This window comes from Anabrus simplex, chromosome 5, assembly GCF_040414725.1.
Source record: "Anabrus simplex isolate iqAnaSimp1 chromosome 5, ASM4041472v1, whole genome shotgun sequence".
Classification (NCBI taxonomy): Eukaryota; Metazoa; Arthropoda; class Insecta; order Orthoptera; family Tettigoniidae; genus Anabrus; species Anabrus simplex.
The window spans coordinates 56,744,351-56,765,590 of record NC_090269.1 but is presented as its reverse complement, the minus strand read 5'-3'; the positions used below and the strand labels follow the sequence as shown (position 1 = coordinate 56,765,590).

Below are 21,240 nucleotides of genomic sequence, written 5' to 3'. Positions count from 1 at the left end.
TAATCTGTAACCAGTTGCTATTTTATTAGTTTTTTAATCCAAGAAAGAAACCTGTCCATTTTGGTGTGTGGAGAAAGTTATCACTAGGTTCTTTTGAATGGGCATTGATTGACTCCAAATACCGTGAGGTAGTTCTGGAGTTCTCACTAGCAACTATTCATACTGGTAAAAATTCTCTGTGCTGATTTCCTTTACATTCAGCTGTGTGCTTATGAATTTGTTTTTTTACACTTCCATAAGTTTTGAAGGCTTTCCTTACTGGAATGTACATTTTTAGGCTTCAAAATCAGAGCGACAGAAGAATTCACCTACATATAAAGATCTGGACTTCATGGAACATCATCCAGAAGGCATAGGTCTTGAGGCTGACACTTATTCTGCCCTTGTGAAGACAATTCAGCGAGACTGTAGGGTAAGTAAATAACATTGTGGAATTACTTTTAAGTTATGAGAAAGTACATTAAGAAAATGAAGTTCACTTTCTAAACCCTGCTACTCTTAAGTACTTTAAGAACTTGCGTGAACATAATCTCTTGGTAAATGTTTCTTTCTTGTATTCCTCCATCTCTTTTATTCCTGTTGTGGGAATGACTTCTTAGAGTATTCAACACCTCAAAAAAAAAAAAAAAAGCGTGGGGCTTGTATTATTTCTGCCAATGAAAAAATAGACTGAACTAGAAGGACCGATACTCCATTACCATAAGCAGAAATATCTGGTAATTATATGGGGAGGTAGTTGATGATACAGATGAGTAACACTTGCTCTTTATTTATAAAACGTGTAATTCTATACTCAGAGTCAACTCAAGTCCTAAGCGGTCTCTTTGATGTTTATAGGTTATTTAAAAGGTGCTTACATTACCTGCCAGGTTCAGGACGAGAACCTTGATAGAGAAGGGGAAAGAGGGGTAGTGCTCACATGCCGAAGGATAATTTCCTCATTTCTTCAGTTGACGAACAGTTTAACATCAAAGAGACTCCTTAAGACTTGAGTTGATGCCGACTATATAAGAACAATTGCTTCTGATATGAGAGAATCGGCTATCTAAGAAATTTTCTAGGGAACGTTTGGATGAATTTTATCAGTATTCATAACATATCCTGTGGGGAGGCTTTTCTTGTGTTCCAAGTCGGTGCTTTCCATCTTAACACAAAGGCTGCTAAGTATTGCCATATCGCTTGGGAAGTAATCTCCCTGTAACACTGAGCAACGTCAAAGTACTTGGGAGTGAGTTTGGACCGCACTTTCACCTATAAGAAGCACTGCTCCAACATCAAGCAAAAGGTGCAAGCTCAGAACATTGTGGTGCATAAACTGACAGGCATCACATAGGGAGCACAGCCACGTACAATTAGAGATTGAAGGAGTTTACTAGGGAATTGAATTTAGTGAAAAAAATCTGCTAAGGATAACGTGATGGCAAACATAATAGGCAGCCATATGAATTTCAGGGAGCAATGGCAGGATATGTATAGATACTTCCCAAGACAAAAACAGGTTCCAGGAAAGACATTCCAAGGATTATTAATGAACAAGGAGAGAGTATATGTGAGGGCTTACAGAAGGCAGAAGAATTCAGTCAGCAGTATGTAAAGATGGTTGGAGATAATGTCCAGATAGAGGAGGCAACTATTACTGGTGAATTACTGAAATTTATCTATGATGATAGTTGACCGTAATCCAAAAAAAGGAAGAAAACTTTGATAGGGCATAATGTAAGACATAATACTTTACGAGTAGCAATGGAAGGTGATAAAAGGAAAATGAGGAAGGGGAAGGAGGCGATGTCAGTTATTAGACAGCATTAGAAAAAGAAAGGAAGTTTATGCAGAAGTGAAGAAAAGGGCACAAGATCGAGAGGTATGGAGGTCACAGCCATAATTGGACTTGCTGGATGGCTGAACAACCAATGATGATGATGATCTATGATGATAAAGACATTTTCCAAAAAGATACAAAAGTTGACTTATTTGATTACTGTTTGCATGAAAGAGCAATACCAAATGAATGAGGAGTTGCAATAGTAGCCCCAGTGTACAAGAGAATGGGCGACAAACATAAAGCTGATAATTACAGGCCAGTCAGCTTGACATGTGTTGTTTGTAAGCTCTGGAAAAGCATTATTTCTGATTATATTAGACATGTTTGCAAAGTTACTAACTGGTTTGATAGAAGGCAGTTTGAGTTTAAGAAAAGCTGTTCCAGCGAAGGTCTACTTGTAGGATTCCAGCAAGTAATAGCAGATATTTTAGATTCAGGAGGTTAAGGCCCGGTTGTATAAAGACATCTGACTGGAGATCAATTAAGAACTTAGTTCTGAAAATGAACTGAGATTACGACTTCATCGCGTTGTATAAAACTGAACTCGGTTTACACATGTGTAGTTCAAATGTAATCGGAGTTCAAAAAATTGGACGTGGCAACACCGCAAAACAAATGAAATACGAAATAGCTCGGCCCGTTGGATAATACTTAAATAGTGGGATTGACCTGGCCGTGACTGTCAACAAATGAAATACGAAATTGCCGTGACTGTCGAAGATGAATAAGAAGAAGAAGATAATATTGTAATCGTGCGAAGTAAACATGGAAGGAACTTCACACAGAAAGAAAAGGGCGATCTGGTGGATATTGTACTATCAAGGTACAAACATATAATATAAAATAAAAGAACCTATATGGTGACATCAAAGTTAAAAGAGAAAGCCGTTGACTTGTCAATGTTAAAGAGCTCTCCAACAACCATTTGAAAACTTACTGTAGCATAAAACCTAAGTGTTGTTAGGAACATACACATGGGTGACAGGGGATAATTTATTTGACTAGGTTTTTGTAGTGTGTCCCTTAACTTTAGTTCCAGTCGTTCCACAACATGTTTCGATAAACGAAATCTTATTTTGAACATTTCACACAATTCAATAATCGGATTCCGTCTGTGCCGAAAGACGCGAGGAGCTCGTTGTAAAATCAACTCTTCATCAGACGAAAAGTCGGAATAATCTGACATCCCTGCTAAAGAAAATATATATGCTTTGTTTTGTAAACTTGAAACATAATAGAAAACTAAGTAAGAACATGTTGGTATAACAGTAGGCTATTGTTTATATGATATTCACATAACCTCACTTCTGAAAAAATCGAGCGATCTTTAGCATTATTTAACTACTAGCATTCAATATATTTATAACACACCTCGATATTATTAAGCTACGGTATTCTTACGCATATACGATACAAGGAAACACTTCTCAAGTCTTCAGGTCTAGTTCAATGTTTAATATGAATGATAATGATCTAAGTTCAAGGAGATTAACCGACAAATATTCGTCAGTCAAATCTGAACTTAGATCAAGACGAGATGATCTTCGGTTAGCGTTTATACAACGGAAAATTGAAGTTCAACTTGACTGGCAGCCATTTTTCCTCTTTAAACTCAGATCAAAAGTTTTATACAGCCGGGCCTAAATAGACTACAACGCTAACCAAGACTTTTGATAGGGTAGATAATGAGAGATTGCTGACGAATACAAGGGCATCAGACTAGACAAAAGAGTTGTTGGATGGGTAGCCAAAAAATAGAACTCAGAGAATCAGAATAGGTGAAATGTTATCTGATCCTGTAATGATATGGAGGGGGGCCCTGCAGGGCAGTATTATTGGACCTTTGTTTTCTTTTTATATATATATAAATTATGAGTAAAGAACTGGAATCGCATATAAGGCTATTTGCAAATATTTTATACTGTATAGAATAATAAATGAGTTGCAGGTTTGTAAGCGACTGCAGAGGGACCTAAACAGTGTTGTGAGATGGACGGCAGACAGTTGTATGATGGTAAATGTGATGAAAAATCAAGTTGTGAGTTTCACCAAAAGGAAAAGTCCTTTCAGTTTTAATTACTGTGTTGATGGAGGTGATAGTTCCTCATGAGGAACACTGTGTAAATACTTAGATGTTAATATATGATCTTCATTGGGGTAATTGTATTAACGAGGTTGTTAGGAAAGTTTATAGATCTCTTTACAAGGTTATGAGAATATTTAGGGGTTGTAGCAAGGATGAAAAGAGAGGGCATATAGGTCTCTGGTAAGACCCCGATTAGAATATGGTTCCAGTGTATGGGACCCACACCAAGACTACTTGATACAAGAACTGGGAAAGATCCAAAGGAAAGCAGCACAATTTTTTCTGGGTGATTTCCGACAAAGAAATAGTTTTATGAAAATTTTGCAAACTTTGGCTGGGGAGATTTGGAAGTAAGGAGACGAGACCCTCTACTATGTGGTATGTTTCAAACTATCGGTGGAGATATGGCATGGAATGACATTAGTAGACAAATAAGCTTGAGCGAAGCTTTTAAAAGGTCTTAATATGAAAGTAAAGTTGGAATTCAAGAGGACAAATTGGATCAAATATCCATTTATAGGATGAGGAGTAAGGGATTGGAGTAAATTATCAAGGGAAATTTTCGATAATTTTCCAAGTTATTTAAAAACATTTAAGAAAAAGCTAAGTAAACAAATGATAAGGAATCTGCCACCTGGGCAACAGTCCTAAATGCAGATCATTGACCATTTATTTATTTATTTATTTATTTATTTTTTTTTTTTTTTTTTTTTTTAATGTTGCTGACGTCCGTTTAACCTTCTAATCACACTGCACGTGTCCACCGGGTGGTGCTAAGTGAGCATCAAAATACTGGCAACCAGACAATCCTCGAGATCTCTTGGTAAATATCACATCACATATCAGAACTTGAAGAGCCTCCATGGCTCAGGCAGCCGCACACCAACCTCTCACCACTGGGTTCCGTGGTTCAAATCCCGGTCACTCCATGTGAGATTTGTGCTGAACAAAGCGGAGGAGGGACAGGTTTTTCTCCACGTACTCCGGTTTTCCCTGTCATAATTCTTTCCAGCAACACTCTCCAATATCATTTCATTTCATCTGTCATTCATTAATGATTGCCCCAGAGGAGTGTGACAGGCTTCAGCAGCTGGCACCATTCCTATCCTTGCCGCTAGATGGGGGCTTCATTCATTCCATTCCTGACCCGGTAGAATGACTGGAAACAGGCTGTGGAGCTTCATTTCATATCAGAACTTGATTGATTGATTGATTGATTGATTGATTGATTGATTGATTGATTGATTGATTGATTGATTGATTGATTGATTGATTGATTGATTGATATCTTCTCTTACACTCTGCTATTCTATTGCTGAGTATGCTTGCGCAGTATGATATAGATTTAGCCATACAAGACAGATGATTGTTGCATTTAATGAGACCTGTCGCATCATCACAGGCTGCCTGTGGGTGATTTTCGACCTTCGGATAGACTACACTGCCATGTTGGAATTGCACTTCCTGACATTAGTCAGGAGATAGTGTCAAAGAGCAAGTAGAAAAAAACTGTAGCATCTGAAGCTCACCCTCTACATGGTCACCAGCCTGCATGACCATGTCCAGCTTCTGGAGAAAGTTTCCTCAGAACAGAGGCTCTTGGGAGGACAGCATACCAAGTCCGACTTGTAAGTGGTGAGGGAGACTTGATAGTTTTGGAGAATATATGACACAACATGAGGAATTTCCTCCTGGTCATACAGTACGTTGTTTGACATGAAAAACATTCAAGAAATTGTGCTCATGTGTTACAAGATGCAAATCTAACCTGTTAAAGTGTGCTTTTCAAATAGACTCAACGTTATGTGAATGTGGGTCAAAACAAACTGTGTCCAACAACATGCACTATGGAAGATGTTATGAATTTAACACCTGACACCCTGAAAGTTGCTCATTTCTGGTTGGCAGCTATATAAGATTGTTCATCCACCATATTTGTCATTCTTGTTAGATTCCTTCCATCAGGATCAAACACCTCTGAAGGAAGGCCTCATATTAAGCAGTCAGTTCACCAATGCAGCTAAATAATCTTTTAATGCTTTCGGATATAAACAACGCTTACGTGTTTAGGGAACTTTTAATCTTCGCTGTCCAGTAATCTTGCAATATTAAATGGGCTACGAGTCGAGAACTACTGAAGATAAAGTTATGGGAATTTTACTAGTCCCCTCGTGAAACTGTTCTCTATATTTGTAGCTTTCCATTCTTCTTATTATATCATTAACTAGATGTAATATCGTTGATGGGACAACCACTTAGTGTGACATGTTCGTCCACCCCTTGTATTGTTCCCCAGATTCTGAAGCACATAAATGGGCATGGCTCTTCCAGTCAGCAGCTTGTCTTGACGTACCTTGCTCCTTTAAAAAATAAAAATTATTATTATTACTGATCTTGATTTAATCCCTTCCTTCCAGTGTAAAAGAAAGCCAAGTATCAGGTTATAAAAAAACTGACAGGTGTACAAAGCCTTTAAAACGGGGCTGGAACGATCTCCACAGCAACTCTCTTCACAGTCTATAGAGCTAATTACTGGCTCTTGGAAAACTTTCACACGACAGCCACAGACATTTCCCTTATTTTTCACTTTCGGAAAAGGGTATAGAACAAAAGTTCACCGTGAGCTCTTTTTGTATAAGACTAATCGTAAGAGATTAATGAGTCCTCTTAATACTGCTACTCTCCTATGTACTAATCAAATAATATGTAGTTTGGTGCACTTTCTGGATATCCTTGAACTCAAGTACCCAGTGTAAATAAATTTCCTAAAGCTGTTTTACTCTGATGTTCTCACGAACATCCAAACAGACAGACTGAACCCACTTTCGGCTTTTGTTTACCTAATCCAAGATAGAATCAAAGTACATACTGTTCGTCATTCTTCATCCATTCCGTAACTTTGATTTCACCAGCTTCTTTACACTCGGGTATCTGCGAGATTAGTGCCCGGGTGCACCATACTCGGTAAATATCAGGCGTTCTGAAACGGTGGTAAAACTCTTACTGTGGTATTGTCATTAACCTGTTGCACCACTTCTAATCTGCGGTTTCCTGATGCTTGTTTTTCTTGCTATTATTCCCCATGGAAGTAATTCAAAGCAGTATACAGAAGTCAATTGTCTGTAATTTATCCAGAAGGCAGTGAGTGATATTTTCAACAATCACGCGTCTCTAATTTATCCAGTTCCCAGTTGTTTACGTTTTATCGTGGAATCGTCAGCTGTCTTTTTAGGATGAATATTATTTAAATTATTTTACACTGGTATAAAAAAAAGTATTATCATTTTTCTCCTTGCCAGCATCATTGCAGTCATTTTTATCATATCTTCTATTACTGCCCTTTATTTCTAAGACAATATGGAAAAGCTGATATGGAAAATGAAGGGCAAATGAGAACTCCAAATTTGAGTGCATTTGAAACTGAAATGCTCACCGACTTAGATTACTTCTTGGCGAAACGAGATTATTTCTATTGGAAACTCGAATTGGTCACATATTAATTGTTACAAGGACGCCGCAGTCTCTCTCTCTCTCTCTCAGTAGATCTCAGTAGAGGGGCGGCACTGTATGATGACATATCGGGAATAAGCAGGGAATGAAATACTCTAGTAAACTTATTTTAAATTTAATTGCCGGTAACATAAAATAACGCTCGGATTTAACGGAGCCTCAAACTTGCAAGACTCTACTGTATGTAACTACACATTTTCCAATACTCTTCTAGCAGTGGGAAAAGAATTGAACTAATTACGAAAACTGGGGGATTACTGCACCATTTACGAGGACCAGAATGCAGAAATGAAAACTGCTGAAAAGCAGATCCAGTCCTCCAGAAGTAGAACTTCCCAAAACTCTAGTGAAATGCCAGAAGGCCTATCTTGTCATTAAACGAAAACAGCAGATAAATTTTTGTACAGTTAATCATCATTTTTTTCATACATGGTGAACACCACATGACATTCAGGATTGAAAAACAGAAGTATTCCCATAAGAGCACCATCTGCATATTCTGCAGGTAAGTTTTAACAGAAAGAGCAATCTTTCACCCAGGTTGCTGTGTGTAATTAAGGTGAATTTTTTTAAAGAGAAATATTTACTGTACAATATGTTGTTTTATTTTGCCGGCTAGGAAAATGACGGGACTTTCTATACTGCAAGGTGCTGGGAAAGAGTATGTCTATAAAAGGCCATAGTCTAATTGGAAAAATCAACAGACCAGAAAGCTATTCACCCTTGTGCAGGTTATTGTGAACAGAACAGTTTCATTAAAAAATTGCATTAATTACCAAACCACTACAATTGTAATTAAACCAACCCTCCTCAATACTTTGTATGTCTTCCTTTAGCCTTAGAAAGCATCTCTACCATTTTAGGGTACCCATTGCCATTTCTTAATGGATGCAGTACTTTTGCATCCATCTCTTGGCACTGACCAGAGCAAAGTGTAGTTTCCACTGAAATCCTGGTCTCATCCATCTCAATGACAACATGGAAGCTTCTGGGTTATGGTTGGTGCTGAGTAATGTTAGAGCATGACTAGTGTATCTGAGTGTTATGAAGGGTGTTCTCTATAGGGTCAGTTGTACTTCAATGGCACTTTCTGGCACAGTGAAAAAAGCAATAGCAAACTTTTTTCTTTTTTTGCTACTGGCTTTACGTTGCACTGACACAGATAGGTCTTATAGCGTTGATGGGATAGGAAAGTGTTAGGAGTTGGAAGGAAGCGGCATTGGCCTTAATTAAGATACAGCCCCAGCATTTTCCAGGTGTGAAAATGGGAAACCACCGAAAAACCATCTTCAGGGCTACCGACAGTGGGATTTGAACCCACTATCTCCCGGATGCAAGCTCACAGCTGCACGCTCCTAACCGCACCGCCAACTCACCCGGTCAATAGCAAACTACCTCACTCCTCATCTTGCCTAGTTTGCCTCATTTTGGTGCTGCCATTGATTTTTGTAGTTTCCCTATAACCTCATGACCTTTGGTGGTGCTCTTTGAGGATCCAGCCAGTCTCTGGGCTAATCACCTAACGGACAGACCCTTTTAGACATTGAGACCACCAGCACTTTGCACTTTCCTTCAAAGTCTTTGTGTCATGTTACCATACATTAACTAGGCTGCTAAGTAGTTTTTCTTTGGTCTTTCATACCAGGAAGCACGCCTTAAGTTCAATTCTATCAGTGTTCCCGCCAAGACGTTAGACTACACGAAGATGGCACAGAGTCTTCCAGGTTCGTCCTTTATATCTTCGACACCTGTTGCAAGCAATTGCTGCGCCCATCCTTGCGTATTATGCCCCACAAGATTTCCATCAGGTTCGTGTCAAGGGAGTTTCCCAGCCAGTCTAATACTTGAATCCCAGATTCCTTGATAAATTATATCACCTTCCTGGAAACATTACAGCTGGCACAGTCCTTCAGGACATCATTTCTGCAGCTCTGGCAATGCTTTCCTCTGCAATGTTTCTATATACTGTATTTATCACTGTTCATAATCTCTTGGCAAGGGAACAAGGTGCCATATAAGGAAAACATCTGGCAGAGCATTTTCTTGTCTGGATGTGTTACTTTCTGATTTGTGTCTGGGGAAGAGCTTATAATTGTTGGCTGTACTCTGATACCATACACAAAAAATGAGATTCGTCGGAGAAAGGAACCTTTCACCAGTCCTGGACAGTCCATTTTCTATAATTAGTTGCCCACTCCAATAGCTTTTAAGTAATTTTTGGTGTCAAGTGTTTTTGTTTTTAAATACAGTTCTTCTAGATTTCCAGACTGCCTGTAAAAGCCTTCTTTGCACTGTGGAACTGTTTTAATACCAGCTGCAGCAAGGTCCTTCTGCAAGTCAGATCTGTTTTTCCTGGAATCAATCTTGCTTTTCTGATAAGATATTCATTGTCTCTCATACTAGTGGCTCTCTTTCTTTCACAGTACCCTTCCCAGTTAGCACAAACAGAGCCAGTCTCCATCTTCATTTAAAATATTTTGTTGACACCAAGTGTAACATAGAGCCAAGAATCCTAACTTCACCACTTTATACAGACACAAATAAATAAGTCATCATCATCATCATCATCATCAACCAACTCCAGTTTCCCAGGTGTGGTATACGAGCCCCTTGCATTTTGTTCTGTCCATGAACCATTCTTCATTCACAATCCGCTCCCAATCCTGACCTCTCTCCTCCACATCCTTCTTCACCAAGTCTGTCCACTTTTCTCTAGGTCTGCTCTCTGGACTCTTTCCCCTGATTTCTCTTTCATACTCCTTTCTTGCAGATCTGTTGGCACTCATTCTTTTCACATGACCAAACCACTGTACCTTAATTAAGGCCTTGTTCGCTTCCTTCCCACTCCTAGCCCTTTTCTATCCCGTCGTCACCATAAGTCCTATCTGTGTCGGTGCGACGTAAAGCAAATTAAAATTTTTTTTAAAAAAAATCAAGATTAGGGTAAAATTCCACACTTGCTTGGACATGTATGGGATGATATTGATCTCTATTGTAGTTGAATAAAAATGTGAAAAGCAGGTTGGCCTTAATTCTTGTACATGTTAACCCTTAGCCCTCTTTTTCTTCTGAACACTGCTGCCTCTCCAGCTCCATTTAAGAATCTGCTTCCAGAGGGATAACAGAGAGCACAAACATACTGACAGCATATTTATAAAAATCAGCTAAAGCAAACACAAATTAAATATAATACAAGTACAATACAGTATTCAGGTGGAATTTTCAGCATTTTCAAACCTAACATTATCTCAGTCACTTTTTGTCTGTAATAGTGCATTGTGTGAAACTTCCCAAAACACTCACCGGGATGTAATCCAGGCTTTTTTCTGCAGGTATTGCTGAAAAAACCACTCTTGCATTGTAATTTAGGCTTAATGTTCATTGCCATATTTAGGATTACGCCTAAAAATGCTTTGAATTCAGGAAAAGTAACATCTATCCACGACCCCCTAATAGACTCACGTGTGAGAGGCCTAAACTTTTGAATGTTTACACTAGCATACCGGTTAGTCTCGCGCACAATTTCCGACAATAACTTGTCAGTCAAAGGTAATAATTGGAAAAAGTCAAATTCATTCAACCATGCGGTTGTTTATAACCTGACATACCTATGAATGAGCTTTTGAAATCCGAGTCAGTGTCGCGGTATTTCCTCCATCCGTCAGAAGCGGTACCAGCATTGCCATTCATCATCATTTTCTCATTATTCGGAATTTTATCACTCAACTCACCAACACTATCTCATTCCGCAATATCAACGTTACTTTCACCTAAAAGTCTGGTGATTTCTTTCTCACGCTGCTCGAACGTCCCCATGTTGCTGAGCAATGTTTGTTTACAAACTCACATGGTCTGCAAAGAATCTGCACAAACCCTGATTTCAGAGAGATTATAGCTATACATGATTTCAAATTTTAGTCGAAGGTTTGCAGTACCTTACTGTCCATGTAATTCATGCACGCGTAACCCGACAAAGGAGTTATATACGGAAGAATGTCATGTCGGGCATTGCCCGACATAGGACCTATTCAGGATATTCTCGTTGTCGGGCATGGCCCGCCACGCGAGTGCTAAGGGTTAAACTTTCATATTATCAAGAAAATATAGTTCCTTTGTTGTGTGGTTTATAATACAGTTTTCCAATCCTGATTAATAGTAGTTTATCAGATGTTTTTAAATAAAGATTAAAATTTGCTATTTTATGGGAACCTGTTGCTGTTCAAGATTGGCATTGGGAATTTTCTTACAGTGCTGGCCAAATACATTGACAATATTTCCTTTAACAAAGTTTAAAAATTGTTATTAATCCATAGTCTCTTTCTTTCAGGCATACCTAATGACATCCATTATGTGCTGTTCTGCAGTTGCATTGACGTTAAGAGTTTTGTTAAATGAAATAAATCATTCTGTATACATTGTACATATTAGTAATACACCATACATGCTGTAATAAAGCAGAATTTCATTAAATAGTATATTTATAAATCTGCTGTTTTTATTTTTCATCTCTTTTGTGTAACAGATTTATACACTATGGCAGATAGGAGAAAGTAACAAAGGTGCATTATCTGCCATATATCTGTTGTTACAAAGGAAAGATATCAAGTTAGATAGCTTTTCTATTACAGTGGAAATTAAAAGTAAAGTACGGCATCTGCGAATCTATAAACCCAACATTCGACAAGTCCATTCACTATCTTGTTTTACTCAATATAAACATAATTCCATGTGTTCAGTTTTTTTTTGTTTTGGTTTCAGAGTTTCACATAACAGTATTTCTTATGAAATATCAACCAAGTGAAACTATTTGCATGGAATGCACCTGGTTCAAATGATCATGCTAATTAATGTTTGTTTTTTCATTAATACTTATGCTGGTGGCAGTGATTGAGCTTATAGCCTAGCTTCCTTTACCCAATATCATGGGCTCAGTTCTTAGCAATGAAGGCAATTTTTTGATGATAGAAAAATTCATAACATACGGTACTCAATTGTGCTGTTCAATGTTGTGGTATACAGTTAAAAAAAAAAATGTCCTTTGAACAATGTTATAAAAGTTTTAGAAATCCAAGTAGTAGTATAATATTCAGGAAGAAAGAAATTCGGCTTCTTGATTTTGTTACTTTCCATCCTTGCCTTTGTTGAATTACATATTGAGGAACGAAGTAAGGAATGCCTATGCCACTGAACATCATTGTTGATATAATCTTGATGCAGTGCATTATTCTTGTACATTGTGAGAATGGTCTTTAATGGCACCAAATATCAGGCTGAGGGATGTTGATACCTTACTCGGTTGTCTGTATGAACTTGAATATCATATCATCCGAGTGAAGAATAAACCACCTCTTCTTCTTTCTCCATATATCTGTGTAGTAGTTGGAAACCACCTCATCCATCCTGTCCTTTCCTTCCATGTGCTTCATCATATTCTGCAAAAACGGTGGAGTGGGGCTGAATGACTCGGCTGGTTAGAACACTGGCTTTCTGAGTCTAAGTTGACAGGTTCAATCCTAGCTCAGTCCAATAATATTTGAAGTTGCTCAAATATGTCAGCCTCCTGTCAGTAAATTTACTAGCATGTAAAAGATCTCCAGTGAGACAAAATTATAGTTCCTCAGTGCCTCCAAAAACTGTAAAAATGTAGTTTAGTGGGATGTAAAACCAATGTCATTATTATTATTAAAAACAGCTGGTTGTCTTGCATACACCCGTTTCTTCTATATTTGGCAAAGTAAATTTGAAATTTTACATAGTTGTTGGTCGTGTGATGGTAACTCTCGGGATTTACATGAGATCTGATCCACAAGGACAATTTCATTTCAAAATCCCACATGCATTGATTGATATTTGAACTACGATGACCTTGATGAGAAGCTAGTGACAATCACACCTGAGCTATCATGCCCTCAGTCAGTTTGGAAGTACTGCAGAATGTTACATGCAGGTTTTTTACTGTGATAGTATCATTGACTGAAATTTTAATAGTTGAGTTGCAACTTAGGAATTAGAAAGAGTACATATTTAGGCTACCAGCAGACATGAAATAGTTCTGTAAATACTAGATGTAAATTTTTAAAATCTAAAGGAGAGATGTGTAATAATATCCTTTTTATTTCTTGTCTTATAGCATGTGTAACATTTTACGGTCAAGAGATCTTGCTAAAACCTTGTATTTATCCTTGCGGTGTTGTCACTGTAATGTTATTTAACTAACATGTATACCGGTATTTCATTACCCTGTTTATTTCATATCAATCTGTTGTGTAGGAAATGTATATTTTAACTTTCTGTCCTGTCCATCTGTTGATTATATGAATTTATATTTGTGAACAGAGTTTAAATGAAACTTTTCATCCTTGCCACTCTGAATAATATAGCTTTGGGCTAACTCATGATTGGTTGTGTTTATCCCCTCTCCTGGCATTCACAAACATGAGCAGGTAAACAGAACAAAAGAAAATTGAGGTCCCATCACCCAGATACTGGTTATCACAATTCCGTAAGTGACATGAGGGAGACTGAGAAATAATATGATCATTTCTTAAGGTTAATATTTGGTAAAGGCTACTACATGTAACTGCCTTATGATGAAGAAACAAGGAGGTTCAGCGAGCTAAGCTCAGCTTTTTAAGTAATATTTTTGTTGGTCTCAATATACAATTAAATATCAAACGGTGAGACAAGATTGAAAAATGACCACAAAATAAAAATAAAAAGCTAAAGCTAAAACAGCTAAAAAAGTTAAAACATCCTAGAAAAGATGAGAATTTGGGGTACAGAACCCCTTAAATTAAGATCAAACCATGTTGCATCTGTACAGGAAGATATCGACACAAATTCTAATGGCTGCTAACAAAATGCCAGGTCACATCACGTAGACCTTCTTGACAATGCCATGAGAGGGTATAAATACAACCAGTCGTGAGTTATTCCAAAGCCATGTTACACAGAACAAGTATGAAAATCTCATTTCCCCTCAGTTCACATAAATATACACAGAACAAGTATGAAAATCTCATTTCCCCTCAGTTCACATAAATATACATATCATAAAGAGCTAATTAACAAATGGATATGGCAAGAAATTCAAATATACATATAGTACATGACAGTGTGACACATAATAGGGTAAGGGTGTATTCTGCCCGAAGGCAGGTCCGAACCTCTGCAGAGGTGTGCCTGAGCCGGAGTTTACATATGGTAGGGTGGCCAGTTCCTTTCTGCTCCTCAATTCCCTTACCCCTACCAACAGCGCATGGCAACCCATCCAAATCTTGACCACGCCCAATGCTGCTTAACTTTGGAGATCTCACGGGATCCAGTGTTTCAACACGGCTACGGCCGTTGGCATAAATATGGTAATGAAAGATATTATATGTCAGTTACATAATGTGTTGTTACATGTTGGAAACTATCCAGTATTCATTACAGTGTATGCAAAACATAAGTGCAGATTCTGCTACTATGTCTATATGAATGAAAATAATAAAACACTTACGGAAGGGCACTGCCATTGCCGATCTTGCACAATTTTGCGCTGCAAAAGATGTTGCAAATCGAGAACTCGACCATTACACAACAAACAGCTTGTGCTGCTGCATATATGCCAAAGATAATAATGCAAGAAACAGTATATTTAAAAAGATGCAACATTTGATGTGATACATGTCAGCTGTGAGTTGAAATGCATTACTACATGAGTTACCAGGTACCATACTGTTGAAATTAAAGAGATAGGCAGATAAAAGCTGCATCAGGTCATATAGGTAATTCTTACTCTTTATAGAGATCAACATAAGAAGTTGCATAGCCTTGTATTCATTCACTAAGCTTGTGTTAGAGACCAGTAGGTATACTTATTCATGACTGGGCTATCAAAGGACTGCTTCAGGAATGAGGTCTGCATGCTCATTGGTCTGATGTCCGGCTATATGGTTAGCATGCTAGTCTTTGGTCCGAGAGGTCCTGGGTTTGATTCCCAGCCGGGTTGTGGATTTTAAATTTCATTAGTTACTTCCTCTGGCTCAGGGGCTGGGTGTTTTCGCTGTCTTCAACATTAGAATTAATCTTCACAGATGCACAGGTCACCTATGGTGTCAGTTCAGAATTTAATGTTACTCAAAGAATTTAAAGGTTTGCAACACCTGTTGTCCATCGAATGGTTAGTTGGTTTGCGATACGACGTGCAACCAAGAGAGAAAAAGAATAAGGCTGTTGGTGTTATATTTAACCTTCTTTGGGTAACTGGTGTTAGAATTTGTCAAACTTACCCCGAATATCCAACACAAATATCATTAGCCTTAACATACAAGTCACAACTAGAAATTTCTAGTTCAAACACGATGCTACAGTGTAAGAAGACAGTTCACATTCTGTGTTCCAAGTTATGGGAACACAAAAAAGAACAAAGACATATTTTTCTAGTCATCAATTATAACATGTTTTTAGAAATATTTCCTAGCCATAAGTTTTAACCAAAATAGACATAGCTAAGTTCTTAACCTCCCTCCCCACCCCCACCCCCTCGACCCTTCCTACGTTTTTAAAGATCTAACCTAAAAGAGTTTTTAATATGTTAGAGACTGTTTTAAGATTCATATGGAATTACATGTGCCTGTACTTTTATGAATTTCTACCTAAACCAAAAAATGTTGCTGATGTTGTTTAGTCATTCTAAACGAAACATGTACTACTTGTAAATTAAATTTGCCAAAGGCAAAATAAAAAGTATCGATTAGGTGTAACAATTTCTCTGCTTGATTTGTTGACATACCACTTAGTTGAGCAGTTCGTCTCCTTTCTCACAAGTCTTCCCAGCCCAAACTTTGCAACATTTTCGTAAGGCTATAATTTGGTCAGAAATCACCCAGAACCAATTGAGCTGCTTTTCTTTGGAATTTTTTCCTGTTTTTGAATCAAGTAATCCTGGTGAGGGTTCTTATACTCTGTAATACATGTATGTTACCAGTTCATGTTTCATTTCTCTTGAACTATCATCAGCTGGCTGGTCATTAAATTGACAAAAGACATTCTAAAAATTACTAGTTGGGGGTCTTACCAGAGACTTATAAAATCTCTCCCTTACATCCTTAGTACAACCCCTAAATACCCTCATAACCATGTGCAGAAATCTATATCCTTTGTTTACAATCCTATTTATATGATCACCGCAATGAAGATCTTTCCTTATATTAACACCTAGGTACTTACAGTGATCCTGATAAGGAACTTTCACTCCACCAACGCAGTAATTATAACTGAGAGGACGTCTTTTCCTATTTGTGAAACTCATAACCTGACTTTTAACCCCTTTTATCATCATACTATTGTGTGCTGTCCATCTCACAACATTGTTGAGGTCTTGTTTTTGCTGTTGCTTTACTTGTCTGTCATTGCTTTATATTAATAATCTGTAGAAATGTACATAAGATCCTTAAATTTAATAATAATAAAATAATAATAATAATAATAATAATAATAATAATAAAATTGCATACCGCTATATGCAATTATATTATTATTATTTTATTCATATTCTACGTTTCAAGTTATGGGAACACAAAAAAGAACAAAGACATTTTCTAGCCATCAATTATAACATGTTTTTAGAAATATTTCCTAGCCATAAGTTTTAACCAAAATAGACATAGCTAAGTTCTTAACCTCCCTCCCCACCCCACCCCCTCAACCCTTCCCACATTTTTAAAGATCTAACCTTTCCCTTTCTGTAATCTGGGACATCAGATGTTGGTTGGTTAAAAACTTTGTACTTTCACATTGCTTGGTGTTATAATGGTTGGATGGCCATAGAGAGTGTATGGTAGTACTAACTTTTTAAAACAATAATGTTAGTAAGAGATTTCCCATATTTAAAAATATAAGTTGAAAAGGTAGCAAAAACATGAAACTTTCCCACTTTTACTTTTATTTCCTAATATATTAAGGGTTCCAAATCCAGTGAATGTCTGACAGAATCAGATTGAAAACCAAATTCATACAATACTTTGCATACATCCATCATATCACTAATCATTTGATTTTTTGTTATTTAGAATAATGATGCTACTTGCATACTCAGTATTTTTAAAGTAATGCTTATTTTATAATAACCATTATGCTAAGTAGTCCAACTGGTATTGAACAACAGTATAATACAATTTACCAATTAGTGTTCATGGAGTTCTTAATGCAGTGTCACTAATCCAGAGAAAGACGACTTCTTGATGTCTCTGAAAGAGGAGGTAGATAGGAAGTAATTAAGATTGTGCCATGTAAATCAGACTTTTTGATTTGGAAGGGAAGTAACCTATCCTAGGTGGCTCAAGTTGCTTGTTTACATTCATACCAGTTGATGGTTCCTGAAGATGAATTGTTTGTAACAAAAGAACGTTATAATCAGGTCATCAGAAGTTATAATGTATAGTTTCATACAGAAGGACAATGAATTCTCAAACCCAAAGAAGAATGAAAACTAGAAGGCTTCTTTTGATAAATTTTGTTGTAATTAACGAAACCAACAGGTGGTGGTGGTGGTGGTGGTGGTGGTGGTAGTAGTAGTAGTAGTAGTAGTAGTAGTAGTAGTCTCTTCTGTACAGTACTTACTACAAAAGCTTGCTTTCACACTTAGTCACTGTTATATGTCAGTTCAGTAATAGATCTGTATAAACAATTTTTCATTAGTTTCATGTAGGGGTTAGAATTTTTTTTGTTCATCACCACCTTGTGTTTATGAAACTTGATGATTCTCAGTTTATTGTACTGTGTAAAGAATTGATTGTGTTTATTCAGGTAATTTACTTGAATACATGCTTCAGAAATTGCCCCAAGTAATTTTGAGAAGTCCCTTGAGTAGATGATTACAATTAGAATAGTCACTATAAGCTACTGTAGCATGGGATCAGATCTCTCAGCAGTGACTTCCTAATATGTTTTGCTGTGAAGATGGGTGATTTTTTTCCTGGCTTGTATTCACGGTCTGCACTACAGCAAAATCCCAAAAGATTATGTTATTATTATTATTATTATTATTATTATTATTATTATTATTATTATTATTATTATTATTCAGCCAATCATTTTCTGGCCATCTTCTTTGATAGGTTTTCTATCTGAAATTGAAAATGAAAACCTACAACCTGTTTTCCAGTCATTGACTGGGTCAGGGATGGAATGAATGAAGCAGATATAGGCTATTAGTATGATGGGGTCACCACTCCCAAAGTGATGTATTAATGACTGATAGATGCTATGAAATGAGAATAGAGTGTGTTGCTGGAATGAAAGATGACAGGGAAAACCGGAGTACCCGGAGAAAAACCTGTCCTGCCACCGCTTTGTCCAGCACAAATCTCACATGGAGTGACTGGGATTTGAACCACAGTATCCAGCGGTGAGAGGCCGACGCGCTGCTGTCTGAGCCACGGAGGCTCTACCTATCTGAGATTATCATGTCTAATTAAAAAATAGCAAAAAATGACTCTTAAAAAAAGAAATAGAGGCAAGCTTTGTTTAGTGACATGGCTTTAGGACTGATGTGAATATATCGTCACGCGTTGTTTAGGGGTATGCACTTGCGTCCTTAGTTCAAAGAATACTCTAGAGATAATCATACAGAGTAGCAGTGTGTTTTACCTCATCTGTTTGCTGTTTAATTCTGTGTCTGTCGATGTTGGCCCTTTGTGCTGCGGTAAGTTGGGTATTGTTGGATTCATCTATACAATATCTATTTGTGGAGATCACTTCTCTAGATTTCTGCTTGTACTTCTTGGCCAAATACTTTGTTGTGTATTTTCCTGAAATTTTTCATTTATACTTCTCAAATTTTGTGTATCATCTTGCTTTTTTTTTTTTTTTTTTTTTTTTTTTTTTTTTTTTTTTTTTTTTTTTTTTTTTTTTTGTCCAGCTCCATGTCTAAATGGTTAGCATGCTAGCCTTTGGCCACGGGGATCCCGGGTTCGATTCCTGGCAGGGTCAGCAATTTTAACCATCATTGGTTAATTTTGCTGGCACGGGGGGGGGGGGGGGGGCGTATGTGTTGTCCTCATCATCATTTCATCCTCATCACGACCAAGAAAACATAAAGGTCCAATTCCCTCTAGGAATTCCCCTCTTAATGATTACAGGATCAAATAATGCTTCACCTACTCTAATTCCCTGAGTTCTATTTTCTAGAAATAACAGTAAATAGATGTACAGTGACCACATTCAGATATTCCTAATCCATTAAGTGTTAAACACAGATCTCCCTTTAATGTATCACAACAGTGTTATAGAGGTTCTGCTCTTTTTCTGGTCTTTCAGAAACCAACCACTCAGCATGAAAGTGATGAGAGCGATCTGTAAAAGGTTTGTTCCTTGACAGCAGCAGCTGTAGCAGTAAGATTAAACTTCCAGTATTTACAGCAAGTTTGATTTACTAACTGACTTTTAATGATCTTGACAAGATGACCATGAAATCTGTCCAGTAGCATGGCCATCTTCCATAATAATACTCCACGATGCCAACCCTGCACTATTCGAATCCAGTGCTCTATTGTAGGTTACACACCATAAACCTCATGATGATTTTTCTGTATTGGCTTACAAATACTCATAAGAGAAAATAAATATATTGTTTCACCTTTCAGTACACTTTTACAAACAATTATTATTGACACATAGTGGAAAGACATTTATTTCACCAGTTCATGTTTCAGTTCTCTTGAACCAGTTGGCTGGATCCATTTGGCTGAAGATGACCCAGTGTATATGGGGCCAAAACTAGTCCCAATTATATGACACTATACAAGCTAATGGTATTGAATCAGTGGACCCTTCTGTACCCTCTGATAGTGATCAATTGTCAATACGGACCATAATGAAACTCACAACTTATGACTTCTGGAGATATGTCTGCACAATATGGCGACAAAATTCTAATGTGACAAGTCATATCCACACCTCCTTACAAGGAACCATGAATTCTGAATGGAAATGTCGAGGAGCCATGTGAACAACCACCACCACCACCACCATTTTGCTGAAGCGTTAATGGGTTAATGAATGTTAAAAGGTAAAATACGGTATATGCCTGATGTTTGAAAACGCTGTATGGGTTATTTTTCATAGTATGTACATGTTAAAGGATGGACAGTGCAATAAGAGAGAATAGCAAAACGATACAAGGATGTTCTGTAGACCAATATGAAGAGGCGCCGAATTCACCTTCGGAACCGGGAGGATGTAGTGTCCGATCGATTGAAGTAGCAATAAATTTTTCCCGAGGGCCCATGACATATTGAACAACTAAAATGAACTGAGAATGCATCACTTGCATTGGATGATGTGTATTAGGCATGTGGGTGATGTGACTGACTCATCAAAATTGACGTTTGATAATCAGTGCTTCAGTGTTCATGGTATTGGCCTGTTCCATTGCTTCTTTTTTTGCTTTACGTCGCACCGACACAGGTAGGTCTTATGGCAACGATGGGACAGGAAAGGGCTAGGAGTGGGAAGGAAGCGGCCGTAGCCTTAATTAAGGTACAGCCCCAGCATTTGCTTGGTGTGAAAATGGGAAACCACGGAAAACCATTTTCAGGGCTGCCGATAGTGGGGTTCGAACCTACTATCTCCCGAATACTAGATACTGGCCGCACTTAAGCGACTGCAGCTATCGAGCTCGGTCCATTGCTTGTCTGCCAATTTACTCTTTCTTTAAAGTATCTCCTGGAAAGTACACCATGCTGCTAATTGGATTGTGGTTTACATAGGTCATTTTCCTAATATTATGGAACCTGTCGGTGCAGTTAAAATTTTCATGTGGTCTGAGGACTTGCAA

General features: G+C 37.6%; 1 protein-coding gene across 5 annotated transcripts in view; it reads left to right on the top strand.

Annotated features, from left to right (window-relative positions):
- Positions 1 to 21,240, top strand: part of LOC136873739 (phosphatidylinositol 4-phosphate 5-kinase type-1 alpha) — a 561,879-nt gene that overhangs the window by 177,542 nt on the left and 363,097 nt on the right. For all 5 annotated transcript variants that reach the window (XM_067146914.2, XM_067146913.2, XM_067146910.2 and 2 more), the window contains exon 7: positions 278 to 412. In XM_067146914.2, coding sequence (XP_067003015.2) covers positions 278 to 412 — 135 coding nt within the window. The remainder of the gene's footprint in view (positions 1 to 277; positions 413 to 21,240) is intronic.